This window comes from Schistosoma haematobium, chromosome ZW (genome assembly GCF_000699445.3).
Source record: "Schistosoma haematobium chromosome ZW, whole genome shotgun sequence".
NCBI classification, from domain to species: domain Eukaryota; kingdom Metazoa; phylum Platyhelminthes; class Trematoda; order Strigeidida; family Schistosomatidae; genus Schistosoma; species Schistosoma haematobium.
Window position 1 is genome coordinate 70,164,080 of NC_067195.1, and position 26,053 is coordinate 70,190,132.

Below are 26,053 nucleotides of genomic sequence, written 5' to 3' on the forward strand. Positions count from 1 at the left end.
AATTTTTGTTGCCCATAATATTAAATTATCTATTCTAATCAAATGTTAAACCAGAATCCATTACTAAATGATATTCGTTGTAATATATTATTCTTCAGTAATTTTAAAGTCTATTAATCTATGAACTTACTTTCATAAATTTAAAATGTTTAGATAATTAGTTCAACGCTATTCAAGTGACATTTTTCTAACCTTATTTATGAGGAAAATATGAGTTATTCAAATATTTCGATAGTATTATTAATTTATATCTAATTAGTGAATAATCTGAATTTAAAGAGCTCAGTTTATGGTTATACTTATTTGGAAGGTGATTTAAGAGTTAAAAACATTTAGCTATTTAACATTCGGTAACATGTTTTAATTTAAAGGGTTTGAAAATTTTTTTCTGTTTGACATTTTTTTTATCGGGTTAGTTTTCTACGGGATGGGATCGCTAACCCCATGCCCAACCCTCCTCCTTTATCCAGGCTTGGGACCGGCGGTAGCCCCTGGAGGGACTCCAGGCAGACTTCAATCACAATTGACGGAGAAGATTTGGAAGATGTGAAAACCTTTACATATTTGGGCAGCATCATTGACAAACATGGTGGATCTGATGCAGATATGAAAACGTGAATCGGTAAAGCAAGAGCAGTGTATTTACAACTGAGGAACATCTGGAACTCAAAACAACTGTCAACCAACACCAAGGTCAGAATTCTCAATACAAATGTCAAGAAAAATCTACTATATGGGGCGGAAACCTGGAGAACTACGAAAGCCACCATCCAGAAGATACAGTTAGTCAGTCAGTAACAACGTAGAACTTCGTACGTACGTACATCAGTTCGAGTTGCCACACCACATTAGCACACAGATGCAGTGGTCGATTCAAATCCCGTAGTGGTAGAGGTAATAAGAGTATAAGCAGTAATCAGGAAAATTAGTGTTTGAAGATGTTATTTAAAGAGTATAATACAGTGAAATAAATTTAGGAAGAGAAAAAGAGAGACAGGGAGGAATAAGGAGATCAAAATTTGGGAGAACACAAAGAGTGGATGCACCTGTGCCATTTTAAACGATTTTGAGCCATGTCATTCAAAGTCTCTAACCATCGGTTGCTTTCATCTCGCGGTCCCCAACCAGGTAGTCTACACCTACCAACATGACTCAGTTCACTTGTCAGTGACTTCATGGACTTGTGCCATGTTTTGGTCTGACCGCCCCTAGCTTCCTTCCAACCTACTCCTATAACACTGAACATAGCACGTCGAGGTAGTCGGTCGTTGGTCATACGTAACACGTGTCCCAGCCATCTCAACTGATGAAGTTTCACTACGTCATCAATGGATTTGCCATCCTTACCTAGTACCCGTTTCCTAACAACTGCGTTACTTACTCGATAGTCCCAGGATATACGAGCAATATTCCAGAAGATACAGGTGTTTATTAACAGTTGTCTACGCAAAATACTTCGGATCCGTTGGCGGACACTATTAGTAACAGCCAACTGTGGGAAAGAACAAACCAGATCCCAGCGGAGGAAGAAATCAGGAAGAAGCGCTGGAAGTGGATAGGACACACATTGAGGAAGGCACCCAACTGCATCACAAGACAAGCCCTCACATGGAATCCTCAAGGCCAAAGGCAAAGAGGAAGACCAAAGAACACATTACGCCGAGAAATGGAAATAGACATGAGAAAAATGGACAAATATTGGCTTGAACTAGAAAAGAAGGCCCAGGACAGAGTGGGTTGGAGAGTGCTGGTCGGCGTCCTATGATCCATTAGGAGTAACAGGCGTAAGTAAGTAAGTAAGTAAACATGTTCTAATATCATTACCTGCACTTATGTTTGAGCAGTCGGATGGTATTACTAGCTTTTCTGTCCACATCGTTGTTCAAAGCTGAATACACAAATTTTTACTTGGTTAATGAGTTATATGTCTGAAAAAACCCACTTATTATGGTGTAATATTGGATTATTTCTACTGTTGGCTAGACAATATATGTATATATGATTATAATGCATATGATCTTATCATAAAATAAATTTAACAGTTTTAGTAATTCACAACAATGACGCTACCGTGTATTTATAATTATAACTGTATCACTTTTTTTATTATAACTAATAACTATGAAATGTTAAACTGTCAGTTAAATTATTTATTATAAATTACAATATGATAAATTCATCTAACTGATTGAATATAGATTATAGGGTATTGGTTAATCCAACAACAATAAAAAGTTTATTACCAGACATCATTTTTAAATGATTAATTAATAATATATTGTAAGACGGTTCATATATATCTGAATAGAATATTAAAAATACAATCAACATAAATAAATAATAGAACAATTAAACTTTATTTATTCAAAAAATGAAGAATAGTTGAGCGAACAATTGTTTTTGAATAACTTCATCATTAGGCTCTACCTTGAAGCACTGGATGGCCGTTTCGTCCTAGTACGGGACTCCTCAGTAGTGCGCATCCACGATCCCGCACCCCGCGAGATTCAAACCCAGGACCTATCTGGTGAGAAGCCGTGACCAGTAGAGCTAATCCGTGTCGGGTAGAAACAGGTGTCTACCTCAGTACAATGGAAGATGGTCGCGCTATTTCGTGGATTGGTTGAGGCTAGACATTAACACCATTGGATGCCGGCCCAGTGGTCTAGTTGGTTAAGCGCCTGGCGCGAGACTGATAGATCCTCGGTTCAAATCTCGCGGGGTGTGGGATCGTGGATGAGCACTGTTGAGGAGTCCCATACTAGGACGAAACAAGCGTCCAGTGCTTCCTAGAATTAGAAATGTGTTTTCAAAATTAACATTACTAGTTGAGGGATTCTATCCCTTTCAGATATAATCACCGAATGGATTCTAGTAAATTTTACTCGAAACAAAGTTTAACTTTAATTTAATCTAAAGCAATTAGTCCCTTTGATAAATTTCGATGGTGAAATAAGAATTAATCTATTGATTGAGATCTTGAACCGATCGATGTTAGACCACCATTGAAAACCTGGAAGCACTGGACGGCTGTTTCGTCCTATTGTGGGACTCCTCAGAAGCGCGGTGAATTAATCGTTAAATCGTTAGTTGTAAATCACAAGGATTTATTTATTCGTATGTGCTAATCTTGTTAACGTTAGTTCACATAACCCATTGTATTCTGAACAATATTATTCAATCCAAGTACTTTAAATTATTAAAAAATGTATTCTGAAATTCTTCATTATTCAAATCTAGTCATATAAGGAGGGTTAATTATCATTTACATTATTGCGCACTGCTGAGGAGTCCCACAATAGGACGAAACGGCTGTCCAGTGCTTTCAGGTTTTCAATGGTGGTCTAACATCAATCAGTTCATGATCTCAATCAAAAACTTAATAGTCTCCACAACTCCCATCATAAAAAATCTAGATTTTTTTGGAAAATCATCTGATATACATTTTATAGTACAAAATGAATAATCTGAATTTATCAGTGTATGCACTTTATGTATGTGAAAAATCGAAATTTAGAAGTATAATTCATTATTTGTTTAATATTAATTAATATATAACTTTTGAAATCCGTTCCTCTCTCCTCTTGTGAATTAAATGTAATTTTAATAAGGTTATATAATGGAACGCGTTATTTTGTATCTATCTATCTATATTGTTTATTTATATTAGACGTTTCACAAACTATCACTTTTAAGATCATTAATAATTACATAAAAATAATTAAATTTTATAATTCTGTTAAATATAATTGGTGATAATATAGGCTGATAGAAATGATGAACTGACATTAAAAACACAGATATAGTTAATTTATCCATATAAGAATATTTCAATTATTTCGAATAGGTCACTATGGCAATAAAATGAATTAGAGTAATAAACCATCAAGTTTCAGTTATCGTGTTTCCTATGAGAAAGTCGTCGAACTTGAAAGATTTAATGTGATTCAAAGATTACAAGAGCTGGAGAATAGATATAGCTAGTAAAACAAGACAAAATGAGTAACTGGAGCGATAGCTTTGCAGAACATCCAGCTTGGAAACACTATGTTTTTGCAGGCTTCTTACAACGCCTTCAACCATGTACGTTTACTCTAGGTAACAGACAATTTGATGATGAATATAGATCATCATGTGAGTAAATGCGGTAAAATTTGTGTGAGGGACAAGAAACTTGGAGTGTGATGACGAGGTGCAAGTAGCAGCTGTATTTGGTAAATGACGGAACCTGTTTCGACTCATCCAAGCAACTGGCAGCAAAATATTAGTGAAGGCAATCCTTGAAGCACTAATTCCAAGACAATTATGAATACAACAGTGTTACCTAAATTGAATATTTGTTTCGGAAAAAGCGACACCACATTGTCATCAGGTACAAAAACCCAAATTTTCTGCGTTAAGTATCAAATTATTTCACATCACACAAAACTTATTATCTAAAGCAGTTAGTCCCTTTTATAAATTTCGATAGAGCAATGAGAAGATGGAGTTCATCTGAAAAATGTGATGTATTTGCTCTATACATTTCGAACAATCTGGTCACACATATACTTGTCAAGGCATTTTTATATGAAAATTAATAAAGGGCATACAAATAAAGGTACAATGATGGAAATCTATTTCAATTTAACCCGGATAAATATGTATCAAATTTATCAACTGTTAGGCTTTCTGTATTCGAGAAAGAAGCTCTATCACTCGGATTTAATTTCTCCGTTGCACATACCAAGATTTCTGATCTGTCGATAGATGCTCAATTTGAAAATCTTTATGATCAGTTGAACCCTCTTGTCCCAACCACCCTGGATAAGAAAAATTGGTTGACGTTGCCCACCACTTTCACGGATCTCAAGTCAGACAAAGGAGTATTTTGACTCCTAAACATTTCGCTGCGTTAAAAAACCTCCAAAGTAGGTCAGATATTGTGATCCTCAGACCTGACAAAAGTTCTGGGGTGGTCGTTATCAATAAATGTGAATATGAAGACAAAATGTTATCTATACTGGGTGATCTAAGTAAATTCTTACAGGACGTTTCTTTCAATATTAATGTTAGAAAATTGGAATCCAGAGTGAAGTCCAATCTATTAAAGCTTCTTAAAATGAACGTCATAAACAACGAGGAGTTTAATATATATATATATATATGTATATATATATATATATATATATATATATATATATATATATATATATATATATATATATATATATATATATATATTTATATGGATTACCTAAAATTCATAAACCTAATATTCCATTACGACCAATTTTGTCTATGCGTGGTTCTCCCACACACTAGCTAGCTAAATGGTTAGTAAAACTGTTAAACCCACTTCGTACTAATCTATGTAAGTTCTCTTTAAAAGATACATTTGAACTAATTGACTTTCTTGGTGACATTAATATTAAAGATAAATCTTTGCATTCATTTGATGTAAACTCCCTCTTCACGAATGTACCGTTAACAAAGACGGTGAATTTCCTTTGTGACTATATTTCAAAAAACTTTCCCCTTTTTCCTATTCCGTTACCATTTTTGAAAGAGTTACTTTTATTATGTACTGCCAATGTTCAATTCACGTTTGATGGTGAATATTTTCGACAAGTTGATGCTGTAGCTATGGGTAGCCCTTTAGGGCCTCTCTTAACTGATGTATTCATGTCATATGTGGAAAATATGACGAGCGACTTCATTGGTGAGACAACTCTATATAGAAGATACATGGATGATATTCTAATTATATGTGATAAGGATTTTGATGTTTACCGATTACTGGATAAACTCAATGGTGTTCAAAACGATATTGTGATGACATATGGAGCAGAAAATAATGACCAGTTGGCCTTTTTAGACATACGTTTAAGTCGAAGGGATGATAGCACTATTAGACGGTCCGTGTATAGGAAACCAACCTCGACGGGACAATACTTAAATTTCCATAGTTTCCGTCCATTGCAATACAAGAGAGGTCTAGTTAAGTGCCTCTTTAAGAGGACTCGAAGAATATGTACCTCTGATATGGTGGGAAAAGATGAAGAGTTACTGACTGACACAGTAATAGCAAATGGTTATCCACTAAAGTTTATTAATAGGTGCAAAAGTCAGTTAATGCCAAGACTTATTATTTATTCAGTTCCAAAGAAAAAGGTTTATATCAATCTACCATATAGAGGCGAATCTAATAGTGTAGTTTTAAGACAGAGATTGAAAGCAGCCATTGAGAATACGTATTATGCTGCTCAGTTGGTAGTGATTGAAAAGTCTAAGCCCATACTTTCAAATAGACCCAGACAATGCACTAATGATTACGTCACATCCCATTGTATTTACCAATTTACATGTTTGTGTGAAAACACATACATAGGGAGGAGTAATCGAACAATGCAATCAAGGGTCAATGAACATGCGCCTAGATGGCTTCAAAGTTAATGTTTGTCAAATGATCCGATCAACGTGGGAGGTAGGAAACCAGGTTCATCGATAGCGAAACATATAATTGAAACGGGACACAAAATTGACATTAATACAACTTTTAGAAGGTTGTCTAGAAATTGTCAAGGACGAATTCTCAAGTTTATTGAAGCCTTGGCTATTCGTAAATGTAAACCCCCCTTATGTGTACAAAAACAATTTGTCGTAACCTTGAATTTACCTTGGTAATCCTTAAGTCATTGTATGGCCTAGGATAACGCGACAATTTCTTATTCTTTCTCTCCCTTTGTTACTTTTGTACTTGAACTTTCATTTAATTGACCTTTATTAATTTTCATATAAAATGCCTTGACAAGTATATGTGTGACCAGATTGTTCGAAATGTATAGCGCAAATACATCACATTTTTCAGATGAACTCCATCTTCTCATTGTTCTATCGAAACTTATTATCAATTGAATTTATCATTTAGTCAATAATTCGAAATAATTGAACATATTAGCTTGTATGTAGCTGGAGAGAATGCAACGAAATGCAAGGAATTCATCGTATTCTTCAAATATTATCGTTCTTACTTTGTTTTAACATTAAATAATTGTTTACTAGACCATTAATACTAATAATGAACAGACTATACTAACAACTAACAATGTAACTCTCAAAGAAATCCACAATTTAACAATGAACAAACACATTCGTCAATTTCTCACCTAATTAACTTCAACGAAAACAAATCAATTTCAGTTGGTTACTCGAATCTTGCCAGTGATGTTTGGGACTATAATTGATCAGTCTTTCTTGGTATATATGAATCCTGTGAGGGTTACCTCGATATTATCATTAAGTCATAAGCATTATAAACAGAGTTGGATGGTGGCTAGTATTGAAATCCAGCTGGTGATTTGTAAATAGAACGAAAAGTGTGTTCTGGATTCCACTGTTGGTCATCATCTAACTCTGCTAAGATGACAATAGCCTTAAAAGTCATGACAGAAGCATGAAAACGTTTCCCTAGTCATCGTAATTTATTATGCAGACGAGTTAGTAGGTTAGAAGTGGGGTCTTGTTGTATGTAGATGACGACACGAAATTACATGTGTAAAATTCCCAACTATCGAAATAACAAATCTAACATTACACTGATCTGAGCCTCAATGCTAACTACTTATCGAAAGTGAATAAGGTTAAATCTAATCTGTACTAAACAATCGTCCAATCACATTCAGATGTTGGATTTAATGAATGGTGTGAATATGAGTCATTCAATGTGAAATCGTTCATTGAAATCTTGACTAAAGTGCACATCAACTATGCAATGTAAACATTTGAGACTGACAATAATAATGACAAGTGAACAAATATCAATGTAAACTTGTAAACAATATTTATATTTGTTGGACGTAACATTGACACAGCACGATTAGTATAGTGATCCAGTGATATGTCGGGTTTGGCATTGAGATGATCTTTTCATATATATGTTTGGTTGGAAAGTGTTATGTTTGTCGTCATTATAATGGGTAGTTAGTGTAGACATTAAGACTTCGGAATTTTCATTGTTATATTGTATGTGATGGTGAATGTTGAACTTGTGTTCATCATCTATTAACTGAGATAATTTTCACCGTATGTAACTGTTATTTAACTGCAGTAGACCGGGAAGTGTTGGAGATGATGACAGTGAAGTTGTGTAGTTCTGTGAATGTAAATGTTTTTCACAGGATTAACTAAACAATAAAATACTAGCATAAATGGACCGACTAAATTATTTATACAAACAGTAAATTGAAACGTATTTCGTTTCAACGTTCTATTTAAGCACGAATCTTAATATGGTCATGATAAAAACTACTTCACTAAGTAATTACAAAATAGTGTAACTTAGTTGTGTCACATTATATTTGAATATTATTTAAATTGTCTGCTGAAACGAACAGTGTATTCACAACTTAGTAACAGTTGATACAATCCATTCTTTCCTTCTATAGACATACATTTTCCATATAACTATATATACGAATGTACAGCTTAAGTAAATGATTTCGTCGAAAAGAAAATTTTCTTCGCTGAATTCTCTTTTTCTTATTCAATGACACTATGGGTTATTTTAATTATCTGAACAGTACTTACGTTATCATTTTTTCAACGGTATTCTGAATATGTTAAGTAGACTTGTTAAATAAGCAAATGATGTTAATATGGTAGTTGGAATAATGATACTTCAGTAGTAGTGTAACTGTATTAGAGTACTATTGAAGTGACTGATCCACTAGTTGGCGTTCGAAGATGGAGCTTCATTGAGATTAAATCAAACTTACCAGACAAAATTTTTATCTAAACCTCACTTTAAGGGAAATATTTTAGTAACATTAGTACTTAATCTACCGTTGTATTCCACAATTTAATTTTTGACAAATAATCTGAACAGTGTTATGCTGGATTTTCTACGTCTACGGACTGCTTAAAACGTATACTTTCCTGATAATCAAAATTTTTATTTTGACCATTCATTTGCTTTATAATTAAATACCAGATAACCCTAAATTATAATTCACTTGAGACGCATGTGGGTAATCCTAAACAAATAAAGTACTAGTGAACAATGAAGCATACTTAATTACTATTTACTTTATGCTCAAAATATAATGATTAGGAAGGAAATATGCACTTGGTTGACAGTTTGAAATATATATAGGTTACTATTATTGGAACGGATAATGCACTTTTATTTCAAAGACTGTCAATATCATAAATTAAAAACTATCTGTAACGAATAACTGTGTTGGTGTAAGGTTCTAAACCTGATTCTTGTTCCAGTTGACAGTCATCAGAAGAGTTTGTCTGTGATTGTAAGGAAAATGGTATTCTTTGTAAGATTAAATCTACTTCCACCAGTGTTAATAAGGGATATGTTTCTGTTGGTCTATTGAATTTTCGACTGGTTTGTTTCAGGATCAGAAAAGTCACATTAACTAGCTACTCAGTAATGAACGATGTTTTTTTCGGTAGCTCTCAACCAGCTAACAACAAAATATAAGGGATAGCTAGTGCCCATATTCGATAGGGAATGAGGATCAAATGAACGTGACATGTATTATTGGATTTGTCGCTTGTCTTACTGTTGTTGTTTATGATTAATTATATTATGACTAGTTGCTAAAATATGTTTCGAAGTTATTTTTTGAAATCAATTGTCAAATGTTACGTTTGTGGAAGATTGTAATAAATCAAAATATATTTTATCAAATAATTCGATGTTCACTAATATGAGTAAATCATGTATGACACCTTAATTACTGTGGTGACACTTAATCAATACTATTACTTATGATAATATAAAAAGTCATTATATGGTGAATGTACAGCACTAGCTTTTACACAGGCCTACACTTTTGCAAGGCATGTTGAACGCAACTTATTTCACATGACATTCTTTATCCTTACAGGATATTAACTATTTGCAGGATAAGAGTATAACTCCAGGAATACGACAATAGTAAGCACAAAGACTGATATATCTTCTAGAATTTTTATTACTCATCATTATAGCCAATAATATACAGGCGCAAAAAATTTCTGAGAAGGATAAAACAAATAGATAATATGGTGTACACATTAAATGAATCTTAGTTTTAGTTTCTACAGTTAGTAATACAGAAGTCATAACAAATATAAATTAAAATAGTGACAGAAGAAACAATAAATTCACTAGATTAATGACATTTTGCGTTTTCAACTATTATAGTCACTGAAACCGTCTACTGGTCGTGTTCCAGCTAGTACATAGATAAATGAAGGTTCGGAAGACTAAGTTAAAATCCTTCACTAAATACAATTTTTTATCGATGTTCTGGATGGTTAGCCAAACAGCTAATAAAGTTCTTTGGATCAAACTGACGTGTACACACCTTATGTACAGTTGTAAATATAGGATACTTCTCGAGAAGGCCCTTGGGTTCCAGCATTGCATAGACTTCTGCAGCAGTGAGAGGACCTTGAGCACTTTGACCATTTAGACGTTCTTTTTCCAATTGAGCTAAAGGTTCATTTGTGGTGGCTAATGCTATGCCCATTTGCTTGTTTCTACCACCATAACAGGTTGTAATAAGATCAGCAACGCCACAACTTTCTAGAAACGTCCCTTCTTGAGGATCTATTAAATAGAATGTGGGGTGGATAGTTTGAAAAAGGTATAAGATGTTGATATTTTGTGTACTATTTGTATATGTAAAATATAAGAAACTTAAACAAAATCAAAACACCTAGCTTTACAGATGATGATTGAAAAATGCATCAAATAAGTTATATTCATACGAATATCAACAACTATCAAACTTAGATAAAATAGGGTTTGAAATGAACATTGTTATAAATCTTAAGACTGCAGGGTGTCATTTTAGAAATAAATTAAATCAATTGAATTCAGTTAAAAGACATAAAAAACAACTTGACAGTTTGGAACAAATGCTAACAACAAATAATTCAGGTTGTTTATTGTTGGAAATATATTGCTGTTAACTAATTTAAGGTTTGCTAGTATTTTTCAATGTTATCTTCTGATCCTATCAGTCAGCTACAACGTAGGACCAGGCACATATGTGCATCGGTCCAGGTTGCCATACCTCATACACACAGCAAGATGAACACCGGATTCATAGGAGTGGTTAGGTCAAAGGTGGTAATATATAGGAGAAAGATTGCATATAAGGATATAGTATATTCTGATCCTATGTCAAAAGTGTTGTTGTAACACACTATTCTTATTTCATATAATTGATATCTAATACGTTTAGTGTACCACCGTTTTACGTTCTTTTATACAACTGTCTTTTACTACAGCTATCCTTTTGAGCCGAACAAGTATTTCTGCAATTAATTTTTGATTCCCTACGTCAGTATATCCGGTATTCCATATTTAAAAACACGAGTTATTATTTATTGGTACATTAGTACAAGGGGGCACCAAATAAATCTGCGCCACACAATAACAATGAGACTGTGGAGAGATAAACAATAAAAAGAAGAACAACATTGAACAGAAATTAGTGTGAGAGTGGGAGAAACAGTTCAGTAAGGAATCTTTCGGTTAATGAAGTTACGTTTACTTTCATGATGAAAGTAGAAAGTTGCAACAGGATCGTCACTGGCTTCTATTCTGAGTCATGTCTCATAACGTCTAGCCACTGTGTTGTACTATCTCTGGGATCCAAACCAAGGAGGCGTGAAGGACCGACAGAAGCTAGTCCTGTACAGCTTTTTTTCATACCACGACACCATGTCATACACCGTCCACCTCTCCGCTTTTCCCAACCAGTCTCAGTGTCGGCAAATAATGTACGACGTGGGATACTCTGGGACGTCATTCGTTAAACATGTTCAGGCCACCGAAGTCGATGTTTCAAGATAGCGACAGCAAACGAATCATTGTCTTTATGCCTGAACACAGAATGTTGAACCTCTGCATGTCAGCAATCCTTTGGAGACAATGATGATCAAACACAGAGTTGTATAACATCCTCAACTCGGAGAGGCCAGGTTTCACAAGTATAGAGCAAAACTGCTCTCACCGACGCGTTGTAGATCCGACCCTTTACAGCCAGACTAACAACACGAAGGTGCCAAAGATGGCCCAGATTGGCATAAGCCACTCTGGCTTTCACTATACGTGCACTGATCTAATCACTCACGCCACCACTAGCAATTATGCAGCTACCCAGATAAACGAACTTCTCGACTACTTCTATCTGCTCACTACCCAGGGTGAGTGCAGGATCAGGGTCCCGCTGGTCTTGTAAAAGTATTTTGCAATTGGAAGGTGCAAAGCACATGCCATACCTACGGACACTGATTGCTAAATGACTAAGTTAATCTGACCGTTGCTGCTACCTTAACGTGGCGATCAGGCTTCCCTATCGTGAAGAACCAATTAAGCCATACTGACTGGAACAATCGTTCCTCAAGGTCCTACCATGCCAGAGACAGGTTGGTTGAAGAACGATAAGACTAAAAGCAGCAGACCCAAGATTCGAGGGCGTAGTCGTGCTGTTGACTGTACAGGGGTGTGACGGCCGTAAGTTATTTCCCCCAGACAACCAACATAACAACGATGCTGCCTTCCCACAAGGAAGGACGGGGTTAGAAAAGGTCAAACCTAAAAACACACACCTCGCTTTATCTTACGAATATCCGTCTCCGGCTGTAAGGTCTCAACAAGTACAGAGCTAACAAGAAAATCACCTAGGTAAAGGCCTAGTGTGACCGGCCACAAGCAGCTTTTCTTTGGGCACTGCGGTCACTCTCTCAGATCACTAAGGGAATCTCTAACCCAATTTCCTTTCCAGGTACCTCTAGACGAATCGTCCCATGGTGTGGGCAACTGGAAGGTGATGACCATCCTTATACCTCAAACAAAACTCAAAATCACTGTGTTCATAATCAATTTCCCTTTTTATTTCCGACTACTCCTCCAACCTCGACTATGAACTACTCAAGTGTCACCATGACCAACGATTCTAGTGCGCGAAATACTGTCCCGACTCTACTAAAACCTCGCTCCAAACTACACATTGCAGCCTTCAACGTACGCACCCTATGTAAAATCGGCTAGCGGACATCCTTGCCTGACACTAGAATCAGTCAGTCAGCTACAACGTAGGACCAGGCACATATGTGCATCGGTCCAGGTTGCCATACCGCATCAGCACAACAAGATGAACACCGGATTCATAGCAGTGGTTAGGTCAAAGGTGGTAATATATAAGAGAAAGATTGCATATAGAGATATAGTACAAGAAGAAAGAATTGGTTCGTAGAAAGATATGAAGTGATTTTAATCTCTTAGTTTAAGGGATGACAGGGAGTGTATACACCGACGCCATTGTGATCGATTCTGAGCCATATTACACAGTCTCCAACCATTGGTTACGATAGTCACGCGGACCCCAAACTAAGTAGTCTACATCTACCAACATGGCTCAGACTAGAAGTTAGTGTCTTCAAGCACTGATGCCACGTTTTGGTTTGGCCGCCCCTTACTTTCTTCCAACCATCTCCAACACCGGTTAGCATTGCACGTCATGGTAATCGGTGTTCATGCATACGTAACACGTGGCCTAACCATCTCAGTCGATGAAGATTCACAACCTCATTAACTGATTTACCATCACTCCCTAATACCCTGCGTTTAACCTCACTACTACTTACCCGGTGATCCCAGCAGACGCCAGCAATATTTCTAAGACATCTGTGGTCAAATACTAGTAGCTTACGGGTGTCTCCTACTCTTAAAGGCCGTAAAGTAAAACAGAACGGACTGCCGCGCAGTATACTCGTCCTTTTATTGATAGACGGATATCTCGTCTTCGCCACAGGTGACGCAAGTTGGCAAAAGCCAAGCGAGCTTTTCGAATCCGTGCTGAGATTTCGTCAGACACCAACCCATTAGGGTTTATCAGACTTCCAAGATAAGTGAAGTTGTCAACGCGTTCGACTACTTCACTCCCTATCCTTAGTTCAGGTGTTAACGCAGACCAGTCCTGAAGCAACAACTTGCATTTCGAGGGAGAGAAGCGCATTCCAAACATTCTGGCATTGTTGCTTAGTGCTACCAAAAGACTGCATTTTGTCAGCGTCTTCACCAAACAGGGCTATGTCATCTGCGTATTCTAAGTCGATAAGTGGACCTCCTGGATGGAGATCAATACCCGAGAACTCAGTCGACGAGAAAGTTATTTCCATCAGTAGGTCTATGATGAAGTTAAACAAAAATGGGGAAAGTGGACAGCCTTGACGGACACCACTTGAGGTTGCAAAAGTAGATTACAGTTCGCCATAAGCTCTGACTCGACTAGTAGTGTTCAAGTAAAGAGCCTTTACAAGGTTTATGTACTTCTGGGGTACGCCTTTCAATGACAGACACTGCAACAGAATCTCGCGGTCAGCAGAGTCAAATGCTGCTTTTAAGTCGAGAAAGACAACCATTGTCGGGTGCCGATAAGTATGCCTGTGTTCTAGAATCTGACGAATGGTGAATATGTGGTCGATGCAGCCACGACCAGGTTTGAAGCCAGCTTGAGTCTCTCGTGTTTGCAGCTCACGAGTCTTAGTTAGGCGTCTGATAATTATCGAAGCTAGTATTTTAGATATTATATTAGTTAAACTAATCCCTCTGTGGTTGTCACAGGATGATTTTGACCCTCTCTTATATATTGGGACGATAAGTGATTGTGACCAGTTAGATGGGATAACGTCTAACTCCCAGATCTTAGCTAAAATATTAGTCAACCTAATCGCTAAAATTGGACCACCATACTTAAAGACCTCTGGAGCCAATCCATCTGGACCAGCTGCCCTTCCTCGTTTCAGATTAACTATAGCCTTTTGAACTTCAGCAAGAGTTGGGGGACCTACTTCAATGTTCCATTCACGCTGTCTGGGAATGGAGGGTAGTTGTAGAGTAGCTGAAGGCCAGCTGAACTGTTCTCTGAAATGTTCCGCTCATCGTTCTAAACGCCTGGACTGGGAGCAGATGAGAGTATCGTCGTTTTCCGATATAATCTCACTTACACTTGACTTATTAATTCCAGTTTCTTTTATTAGTCTGTAAAGCTGTCTTGTGTTCCCTATAGTCGCCGCATTTTCCATTTCCTTTGCTTTCGTTGCCCACCACTGCTCACGGTCGTTTCTTAGACTTTTGCTTAACCTAGATCTGATTTGTTGTCGCTCTTCATCATGTTCGGACCAGATGGGACGAGTTTGCGAGAATCCATCAGTGTGATATACTTTGAAGAAATCCATTGGTTCTTTGTAACCCTATGGTTTAAATCACCGATAGATGTCACTGCTGTTTGTATATCTTTCCAAGCAACATCTGGGTCAGCCTCGTTTTCAGAACTACCTAATCGTGACCTCGGTTGTTCCTGCAACCTACTTTTGGTTTCCTCGCTACTCAGTTCGGTTCGAATGGGTCTTTTTACTGTGGCTTTTTTGCGTCCAGTGAGGCGCAAGCAGATGCGTGCTCGTATTAGGGCGTGGTCGGAGTCCAAGCAGGTACTCCAGAATGAGCGACAATCTTCTACCGACCCTCTCCAACAATGACTGATGGCAATATAGTCTATTTGAGTCCATCGTTGGTTTGGTGTAGGGGGTCACCGTGTTAGACGATGTCTCTCCTTATGCTTAAAATTTGTGTTTGCTAAAAATAAACGATTGTCTGAGCATAGTTGCAGCAGACGATCACCATTATCTGTTTGCTGTGTCGGAATACTAAAATATCCACCTAAATGCCTTTCTGTTTGGTTTAAACTACCTATCTGGGCATTAAAGTCACCTCCTACGAGTACTATGTCTGAACGTTTAGCTTTATGAAGAAGTTCAGATAGCTTTCTGTAAAATTCATCCTTCACTTCTTCCGAGCTGCAGTCGGTGGGAGCGTAGGCAGAAACGACAAAAAGGCAACGACGTGTGTCCCTATCCTTCCGAGTTCTTATGGAGCCGTTTAGTCGAACAGCACATAAACGACTGTTGACGGGGATCCACTCTAACAGTGCTTGTTCCGCCCTCATGCTTAGTGCTATGTCTACACCTGCCAGTCCACGAGAACTAACCATCGGGTCACCAAATACACGGAGGGTGTATCTCGTTGGCTCTCCGTTTTACCGAGGTGAGGTCAAGTGAATGACCACACTGGGATCCTGTGTGCGTGTTTCGGAGACACAGCATACATCAATGGAAAGAGACTCTAGGGTTTTAGCCAAGGAAGCCTGCTGACCGATTTGACATAGGGTGCGTACGTTGAAGGCTCCAATGTGTAGTTTAGAGCGAGGTTTCAGGAGACCTGGGACAGAGTTTTGAGCACTAGAATCGTTGGCTATGGTGACACTTGAGGAGGAAGCCGAAGGAGGAAGTTTAGAGTTGAAAGTCGATGTAGGAGGAATAATAGGAATTGAAGAGGAAGATTGATTATGAATACAGTGGTCTCGAGTGCTGTTAAAGGTATGAGGGCGGTTATCACTTCCCGGTTGCCCACACCGAGGAAGGGTTCTTCTGGAGGTACCTGAGAAGAAAATTGTATTAGAGGTGGTCTTAGTGACCTGAGAGCGTGACCACAGTGCCCAAGGGACAACTGCTTGAGGCCGGTCGCGCACGGCCTTTTCGTGGGAGGTTTTTGACGTGTTAGCTCCGTTCTTCAAAGGGCCTTACCGCCGGAGACGGAAATCCGTGAGGTAAGGTGAGGTGTGCATTTTTAGGGTCGACCTTTTCTAACCCCACCCCTCCTTGTGGGAAGGCAGCATCGCTGTTATGCTGGTTGTCTGAAGGAGACACCTTACTGCTGTCACACCTCTGTACAGTCAGCAGTACGACTTCGCCTTCGGACCTTGGGTTTGTTGCTTCTAGTCTTACCGCTCTTCAACCGACCTGTCTGGCATGGTAGGACCTTGAGGAACGGTTGTTCCAGCCAGTATAGCTCGGTTGCTTCATCACGATAGGCAAGCCCGACCACCACGTCAAGGTAGCAACAACGGTCGGGGACACTAGAATCTCGTACGATTGACGTACGGTGTGTCTCTGAAACACGCATACAAGATCCTAGTGTGGTCATTCACTTGACCACACCTCGTCATAACGGATAGCCGACGAGATACACCCTCCGTGTATCTGGTGGATGTAGGCATAGCACTAAGTACGAGGGCAGAACTAATACTATTAGGATGGATCTCTGTTAACAGTCACCTAGGTGCTGTTCGGCTCTGTAAGAACTCGGAAGGATAGGGACACACGTCGTTTCTGTCTACGCTCTCACTGACAGTAGCCCATATGATTTTTACATAAAGCTTTCTGAACTTCTTCAATAAACAAAAGGCTCAGACACAGTACTCGTAGCAGGTGACTTTAATGCCTAGGTAGGTGGCTAAAACCAAATAGAAAGACATTTAGGTGGGCATTTCGATATTCCGGCTCAGCGAACATATAATGGTGACTGTCTGTTACAAATGTGCTCAGACAATCGTTTATTTTTAGGAAGCACTGACTTTAAGCATTAGGAAAAGCACCGTCTAACATGGTGCCCCCTGCACCAAACCAACAATGAACTCAAATAGACAATATTGCCTTCAGTCACCTTTAGAGAGGCTCGATAAGAGGCTACCGCTCGTTCTGGAGTACATGTTTAGACTCTGATCATGCTCTAATACGAGCACACATTTGCTTGTGCCTCACTGGACGCAGGAAAACCACATTAAGAAGATGCATTAGAGTCAACTCAGTGACGAGGAAACGAAAAGTAGGTTCCAGGAACAACTGAGGTCACACATAGGTAGTTCTGAAAGCGAGGTTGACCCAGATGTTGCTTGGAAAGACACATGAACAGCTGTGGAAACAGTAGCGACATCCATTAGTGATTTGAACTGAAGGGTTACGAAAAGCCAGTGGATTTCTACTAAGTCTATTACACTGATAAATTCTTGTAAACCCATCACGATGAAGAGAGGAAATAAATCAGATCTAGGTTAAATAAAAGTCTACGAAACGATCATGAACAGTGGTGGGCAACGAAAGCAAAAGAGATGGAAAAGACAGCGGCTGTAGGTAACACCAGACTTTTCAGACTAGTAAAAGAGACCGGAGTTAAGAAGTCAAGTGTAAGTGAGACAATCTCAGAAAAAGACGACACTCATATCTGCTCTCAGTCTAGACGTTTAGAACGATAGGTGTAAAAGTTTAACGGGCAGATCAACTGGCCTTCAGATACTCTACAACTACCCTCCATTCCCAAACAGCCTGAATTGAACATTAAGATAGGCCATCCGACTCCAATTAAAGTTCAAAAAGCAATAGCTAACCTTAAACGAGGAATGGCATCTGGATCACATGGATTGGCTCCAGAGGTCTTCAAGTATGGTGGTTCAATTTTAGCAATTAGGTTGACTAATGTTTTAGCTAAAATCTGGGAGTTGGACGCAATCCCATCTAACTGGTTGCAATCACGGATTTTTCCAGTATATAAGAAGGGGTCAAAATCATCCTATGTTAACCATAGAGGGATAAGTTTGACTAATATAGCATCAAAAAATACTAGCCTCAACAATTATCGAACGCTTAATAAATACTCGTAAACTGCAAACACCAGAAAATCAGGCTGGATTCAAACCTGGTCGTGGCTGCATCAACCACATATCCACCATTCGTCAGATTTTAGAACACAGGTACGGTTATCGGCGTCCGACAATTAGTTTTTCTTGACCTTAAAGTAGCATTTGACTCTGCAGACCGAGAGGTTTTGTGACAATGTCTGTCGTTGAAAGGTGTACCTCAGAAGTAGATAAACCTTGTGAAGGCTCTTTACTCGAACACTATTAGTCGAGTCAGAGCCTATGATGAACTGTCATCTGACTTTGTAAACTCAAGTGGTATCCGTCAAGGTTGTCGACCATCTCCATTTTTGTTTAATTCTATCATAGACCTACTGCTGGAAATAACGTTCTCGTCGACTGAATTTTCGGGAATTGATCTCCTACCGGGTTTACTTATTGACTTAGAATACACAGATGACATAGTCCTATTTCGTGAAGACGCTGATAAAATGCAGTCTTTTGGTTGCACTGAGTAACAATGCCAGGATGTTTGAGATGAGTTCTGCCCCTTACAAATGCAAGTTGCTGCTTCAGGACTGGCCTGAGTCAACACTTGAACTAAGGTTAGAGAGTGAAGTAGTCGAACGCGTCGACAACTTCACTTATCTTGAAAGTCTGATCAACTCTTATGGGTTGGTGTCTGGTAAAATCTCTGCATGGATTAAAAAGGCTCGTTTGGTTATTACCGAATTACGTTACCAACGGCGAAAGCAAAATATCCGTGTGTCGACTGAATGACAAGTGTATTACGCAGCAATCCGATCTGTTCTACTTTACGGTTGCGAAACGTGACCATTAAGGGTACATAATACTGATAAGTTATTAGTATTTGATTACAGACGTCTTAGAAATATTGCTGGCATCTGCTGAGAGTACCGGGTAAGGAAAAATGAGATTGTGAATCAACATTGAATGAGATGGTTGGGTCACGTATTACACATGCCTAACCACAGTTTACCACTGCGCGAAATGCTGATTAGTTTTGGGAACGGATGGAAGAAAGAGGCGGTCAAACCAAAACGTGGCGTCAGTCCATAATGTCACTAACTTCTGATCTGAGCCATGTTGGTAGATGCAGATTATTTGGTTGTGGTCCGCGTGACTATCGTATTCAGTGGTTGGAGACTGAGTGACATGGCTCGAAATCGGCCACAATGACGTAGATGTATACGCATTTTGCCTCCCATTAAACTTTATACCTTTATTTTTACGAACTAATTCTTTCTCCTTGTATATCTTTATATGAAATCTTTTTTACTTCCACTGAAGTGCTTCTATGAATTTAGTGCTCATCTTGTTGTAATTCAGAGGTGTGGCAACTTCAACTGATGAATATATGTGCCTGGTCCTATGTTGTAGATGACCCACCAGCATTCTCCATCCAAACCTGTCCTGGGTAATCCTCTCCAGTTGTTATTCATCAGGTCTTCTCCTGAGCACTTTGCTATGATTGATTACAGCCTCCCATAAAACTGATCTTTATCGTTTTCATTGCTATCATTGGTGGGTACATAACACTGGATAACGTTCATCGTGATTCCCTTCTTTGTTTTGAAAGATGCTTTGATGATCCTGGATCCGTGAGATTCCCATCCTATAAGTGCATTACATGCCTCTTTAGACAGCATCAGAGCAACACCGTGTGTGTAGAGTATTTTCCTCTTCGTAACCCGAATACAGAAGCATCTCCCGTACCTAGCCTTTGCTGTCCAACTTAAATCCAATGGATTTCACTGATTCCAAGTACTGCTAAGTCGTATCTCCTCATTCACATAGCTATATGACTGGTTTTCCCGGTTTCCCACATTGTTTGGACGTTCCATGTACCCATAAATATTGTCGCCCTAATTGCTATAAGGGGCATCGGCCTAGTGACTTGCGAAGAATCTCGGCTTTTATCATGATACGTCGTAATTCTTTCCTCAACTCTCAGGGAAGAGTTTAATTGGTTTAATATGGTTGACGTATTTTAGCAACAGCTTTTTCTACGGGATGGGGTTGCCGACCCCACGCTCAACCCTCTTTCACCCGGGCTTGGGACCGGCAGTAGCCCTAGAAGAGCTACAGGCGGAGTTGTAGATGAGATGAAGCTTATGTACAAAAACTACTATTTCACTCTCTTCAGCCTCATATTGCATACGTTTGGTCAAATTACGCGTTCAAAATCTTTAGAATAAAACATTACTGTTCAACTATATCAAAAGAATTAAAAACTGTTTAAATAAATAAATTATAACAATCATATAATATTTGAAATATTCCCATACTGTAAATTTAGAACAACATATATAAGCGAACAATATTGTTTTCGATTAGATCTTCATCAGGCTTTACTCTAATATACAGTAATATATGTATTATATATATTATTCTAAACATTGACCTATTTCCGATTATGTAACATTGATTTGAGCCTTTATTATTCTTATCAAACCTAGTACACCTGTCAACACACTATCAACTTGTACTTTTCACATATTATGTAATTGTTTCCATTGTTATCATTGACTCATAAACTACCTTGATTGGTTTAATAATTTCATATATGCATATAAATATTACTGTATATTAGAGTAAAGCCTGATGAGGATCTAATCGAAAACAATATTGTTTGCTTATATATGTTGTTCTAAATCATATAATAGTCCCAAAAGAACTAAACAGATGCTATAGATAGTAACTAACCAATTATGACAACTAACATACACATGTTACAACAGATACGATAGAACCTCAGTTAAATCTAGATTTTGTTTTCAGATAACATATTTAGTGTCTTTTATGATGATTTCCTTATAAACACATTAACTGATAGAGAATTTTGAGATTTCAAAATCGAGAATGTAAATAAGGCATAATTTGCAGATAGTAAAAGGAAACACTTACGGCGATCAGCAAAAAATTGATAAATGAAACTTTTCATTTCCATGAACCCAAGACGTATAACTGCAGCTTTAGTGTTATCGCCATAGCCTAAACCTTCAATCACACCTGCAGCAACTGCTACAATATTTTTCAAAGCTCCGCATAATTCTGTGGCAACTTCGTCTTTTATAACCACAATTCGGAAATAATCTGTCTAAAAAAATGCGGATAATTTCAAAATACAAAATTACATTAACTTAAATACAGGGTGGTGAGTTATTTGACTAACTCATCGACATTAATGATATCTATCTTATGTTAAACTAGGGTACTAATTTTCTTAATCTTATAATAATAAGCAGAGTTTATTGTTCAGAATACAAATCTATAAACAGCGTTAGCGAAACATGATGAAATGTGGACAGTAAGACAAAAAATAAAGTACCTCCAATACATTGATTTGCGTCTTGTGACCTGAGCTAGTAGAATATTAAAAAATATATCAAGACTAAACCACATACCGTACACTGAAAAGCCAGGGTAACAAAAGCTAATTCTGTTAAAAGAAAATGAAGGGAAGTGGTATCTCAGAATAATCTCTATAAACATATCAACTAAGATTAGTGGACATTATGGATCAAAATCATTCAGTAAACAAACTACAGGAATACGTCAGACCTGTAAATAACCACAAATACTACATACCTGGAAAAGTTTTTTCAATTCAGACCCCATCTTTGGATCATCGATACCAATAGTTGCTTCACAGTAGTTTTCTTGAGAAACTTCAGTTGCCAAGTTAGCACCCATAAGGACTGCGCAAGGTATATTCAATATCTCTCTGATACAGTCCGTTAATAACCTGATACCATGATCATCACTCAGTGCCAACCCCTGATCAAAAAATAATTACAGAAAAATTCAATTTTGAGGTTCACTATGTACATAATCAGATTAAACAAGAGGAACATATGATGACTATTTCAATAGGACATTGTTAAGTAACCTATATATGACTTTAAAGTAGTAACTGAACCTTGAAATTATACTAAGTTTATGACTTATTTCTTCAGGATTCTACAATATCAGAACGTGGAATATAGCAATTTAGACAGTAGCTATCACATGGTGTCGACTATGTGGAACTCGAGGTAGTTAGAACATTTACCAATAAGCGGGGAAGAGCCCTGAGGCTGTAGGCTTACTATTTCATTAACTTCACCAACGGTATTCAATTTCATAACTAGTGGAATTTAATCTACAGAAAAGTGTGCGTAGGCGGAAATACGATGTGATGGAGAGCGACAAAAACTTACTGACCGCTAAAGTAATCAACATTTGTTCGAAGCCAATGCTAAAGTTTGTAGAACGATAAGTAGTGAGGCGGATCACCATGATTTTCACACTGACATTGATAAATTAAATGGTTGTTTCTGAAGTTTGGATTCGGACTTTGGTTCGAGAGTGAGCTAATGCACATTGGATAAGGCGATGGTCACCAATGTACTATTGAGGGAATGCTACTTCTATAAGTGCAGGAACAAAAAGATCCAGTAGTACTGGTCAGTCATGACATCAAAAAATCTGCGGATCACAAGCGGCGGCCCCAAAGTCTTTGAGTATTCTGATTTTCCGCCGACTCTTTAAATGTCTAGGCAAATTTGTTTCGGAATTTATGGACCAGATATATGTGATCCCACCTTTGTTTCCGCATTTAACAAGCTAATCCATGTCTGACACGCTTAAACGTGTTGAGACCTGAGAACTACATAAGTAACATGTTTACCTAACTCGTCTGTGACAAGCGATTTAAACGCTTGAGATTTTTCTTACCTTATTGCAGAACGTGAGGTGACTTTATATTGGTATTGCGTATGTTGAATAATAATTTGGGAGTTAGGGTTTCTCATTTTATTGCTCAAAAAATGCATCTACCAATATAATCGACTTTCTCAATGAAGGTGGGAAGTCGCCTAAAAACATTGAGACTACGTGACGGTCACAGAAGTTCACCATAAATACTACCGGGTTGGTTTCGTCTGATAAAGCTCCGTTAATGTTAGTTTATCATACGAATTAAATTAAACAATCCAAAACTCAAGTGAACTTCATCTTACATTACTCAGTGTAAATTCAGACAAAATATCTACACACATGTTAATTACCTTCATTAGAGAAACAGCATAAGATGTTGGTTTGACAACGGTTTTAATATCGGCCAATGTCCTATTAAGGAATTGATGGGGCATAACAATGACAAGTACGTCGGCATCTCGAGCTACTGACTTTACATCTGGATCAGCAATAACGTTCTCTGGAAGCTTCACATTAGGCAAATACTTCACATTTTCGTTAGATGTATTGATTATTTCTGTGAGTTTACGGCCATTGATTAACTCCTCGAAAACCCACATACGAACCTGAATATATATTAACAAAAATCACTGGTAGTACCTCCGAAACATATTCGGGGAACTTTCTAATGTTGTTACCAACTATTTTAGCAATTGTTGACCCCCAATTGCCTGACCCAATAACCGAAACACGTCTAAGAGACATGACGCGCGATATCAGACGTCTAACGTGCGGCCTTTAAAACCTGCGGAATGACGAACGAAAACTGTCTTGGCTTTGGATTCAAGACAAGGTGAACATGTAGATAGTTAAAACAAAACTGAAATAGCTAAAAATACGATTACATTTGCTTTAGGTTGAAGACATGGACAATTTACTAGCAGTATTTTTCCATGATCAAGCAACTTCTAGAAAACCGTACCAGGAGTTATCATTCATTAGCTCTATAGAATAGGACAAAAAGTGGTTTTCAAAAGTACGCATACAAGCTGCCTCTTAGGAGTTACTTTGCTTCTGCGGAGAAAAACTTAACACTAGAAAATAAACTTATCATTGAAAAATATCGTTCGATAACGAATTGTTTTAAATCACAATCGCTCCGGCTTCATTTCAGTATATTAGAGATCCCATCAGATACGACCTACAAAACTCGTCGTTTCTCTTGGGCCTAGACTTCACGCGCGGTGATGCCAGTCAAATAATGTTCCTTCTGTGTATAAGTAGAAATGATCACGAGGTTATCTTATTAAAGTTCATGTCTGTTATGGTCTGTCAAACAGTTACGCCGCCCCGTCCTAAAGTATATAGGGTACACATGAAGGCGATCGACATCGCAGTCTCGGCTGGAAGCTGAGAAATTAAATCAAACACATCAGCAGAAGAGGCATGGACTCGTTTCTGGTGGTTGTGCAGTCAACTATCTCAACCCTTTATATCCTGAACAGTCCCAAAGAAGAACCACGGCCATCCCTGGGTAAACAAGGATATTCGACGTTTGCCAAAAAAACGACGAAATTTTAAAGTGTTACATCAGCCTTGAAACAGTAAACACATTGAAATGCTACAGATGGGTCCAAAATAAATGTATAATTACAATCTGATACACTCAATGTTAAAAAGAATAGCATTTGACAGAACAAGATTCCATCACTAGATTTCCAACCTAATTACTGAAGGAAGTAGACTTCAGGTAATATGTAAAGATTTGGGCAACGCAGTGGTCATGACGAACTATTTTGAGACAGTTTTTACTCAGGAGCCATTTCTAGACGATGGATTAGACCAAAGTACAAAGTCAAAGAATAGGCTGCTCACTGTGAACTTTGATTGAGACGACATACTAAAGGCCCTTAGTGCTTTAGACACAAGTAAATCAGCAATATCAGATAAACTACAACCTAAAATAGTGAAGAGTGCAATCGTTGAGCTGATACATAAAACAGAATCAGGAAAACATTCATCAAACTACAGATCTGTCATTCTTATCAGTGTTTGAAAAAGGTCACAACGACACTCGTGAAAACTAAAGCATTGTTAAACGGTGATAAAAAGTTTCAGGAAAAGATTATCTCTCACAAACAATCTCCATGCAGAGAGGGGGGAGTGGAAAGATGCTCTAAATAATACGAAATCAATGGATGCTGTCTGCATAGACTTAAGCAAGACAGAAAATAAGAACGAATTCCAAGTGCTCCTCCGAGAAACCGTTACTTAATGGTGTACCTCAAGGCTTTGTCCTTGGTCCCTTACTTTCTATTCTGTGTGCAAATGAACCCCCAAGTGAAGCTGGGTCCCCGCTGTTACTAACCACTGATTGTGTGCGAATTTGTCGGGAAATAACTAGAGACGTAGATTCATGTGCACTTCAGGCAGACTTATGTTTTTTGGTTAAGCTTGTAACAGCTTAGGTTGGTTGGTTAAGAGTTGACCCCAAACAACCAAGTATATGCCAAAACAGTATTGTTCAAGTATTCATTCACTTCCTTGTTTTGTATAAGCGTTATATTCCCTATTATCTTATATTGAATGTTGAGAGCCTTTGTTTGTCTGAACAGATAATCCCACGCTCCACTGTGACTGCGCTAAGATCGAAATAAAGACCTATTCACTACTTGTCTGGTTTCTTCTATCAATAGCACGAGGGTTACCTATAGACACGAAATTGGTGAGCCCTTTTGAACACAAATTTAACCTCATTTTTGTTATTAATATTATATTTTTTGTACTCAATCGTAAAAGTAGACCTGATTATCCGCAAACTAAGT

The 26,053-nt window shown here is 37.9% G+C and overlaps 1 protein-coding gene across 3 annotated transcripts; it reads right to left on the minus strand.

Moving 5' to 3' along the window:
- Positions 1 to 9,953: 9,953 nt before the first annotated feature.
- On the minus strand, positions 9,954 to 24,088 carry GPD1L_6 (Glycerol-3-phosphate dehydrogenase; the record flags this gene model as incomplete). 3 transcript variants are annotated; one of them, XM_012943863.3, is made up of 5 exons in its annotated part: positions 23,889 to 24,088; positions 23,600 to 23,854; positions 22,140 to 22,328; positions 21,456 to 21,648; positions 10,278 to 10,591 (listed from the first exon to the last, which is right to left on the minus strand). In XM_012943863.3, the coding sequence occupies exons 1-5, from the start codon at positions 23,991 to 23,993 to the stop codon at positions 10,278 to 10,280; spliced, it is 1,056 nt and encodes a 351-aa protein (XP_012799317.2). In that variant the 5' UTR covers positions 23,994 to 24,088. The 3 variants fall into 3 exon arrangements, with proteins under 3 accessions (XP_051072336.1, XP_051072335.1, XP_012799317.2); XM_051212183.1 differs by having other exon boundaries at positions 9,954 to 10,591; positions 21,456 to 22,328; XM_051212182.1 differs by having other exon boundaries at positions 9,954 to 24,088.
- Between the last annotated feature and the right edge of the window lie 1,965 nt (positions 24,089 to 26,053).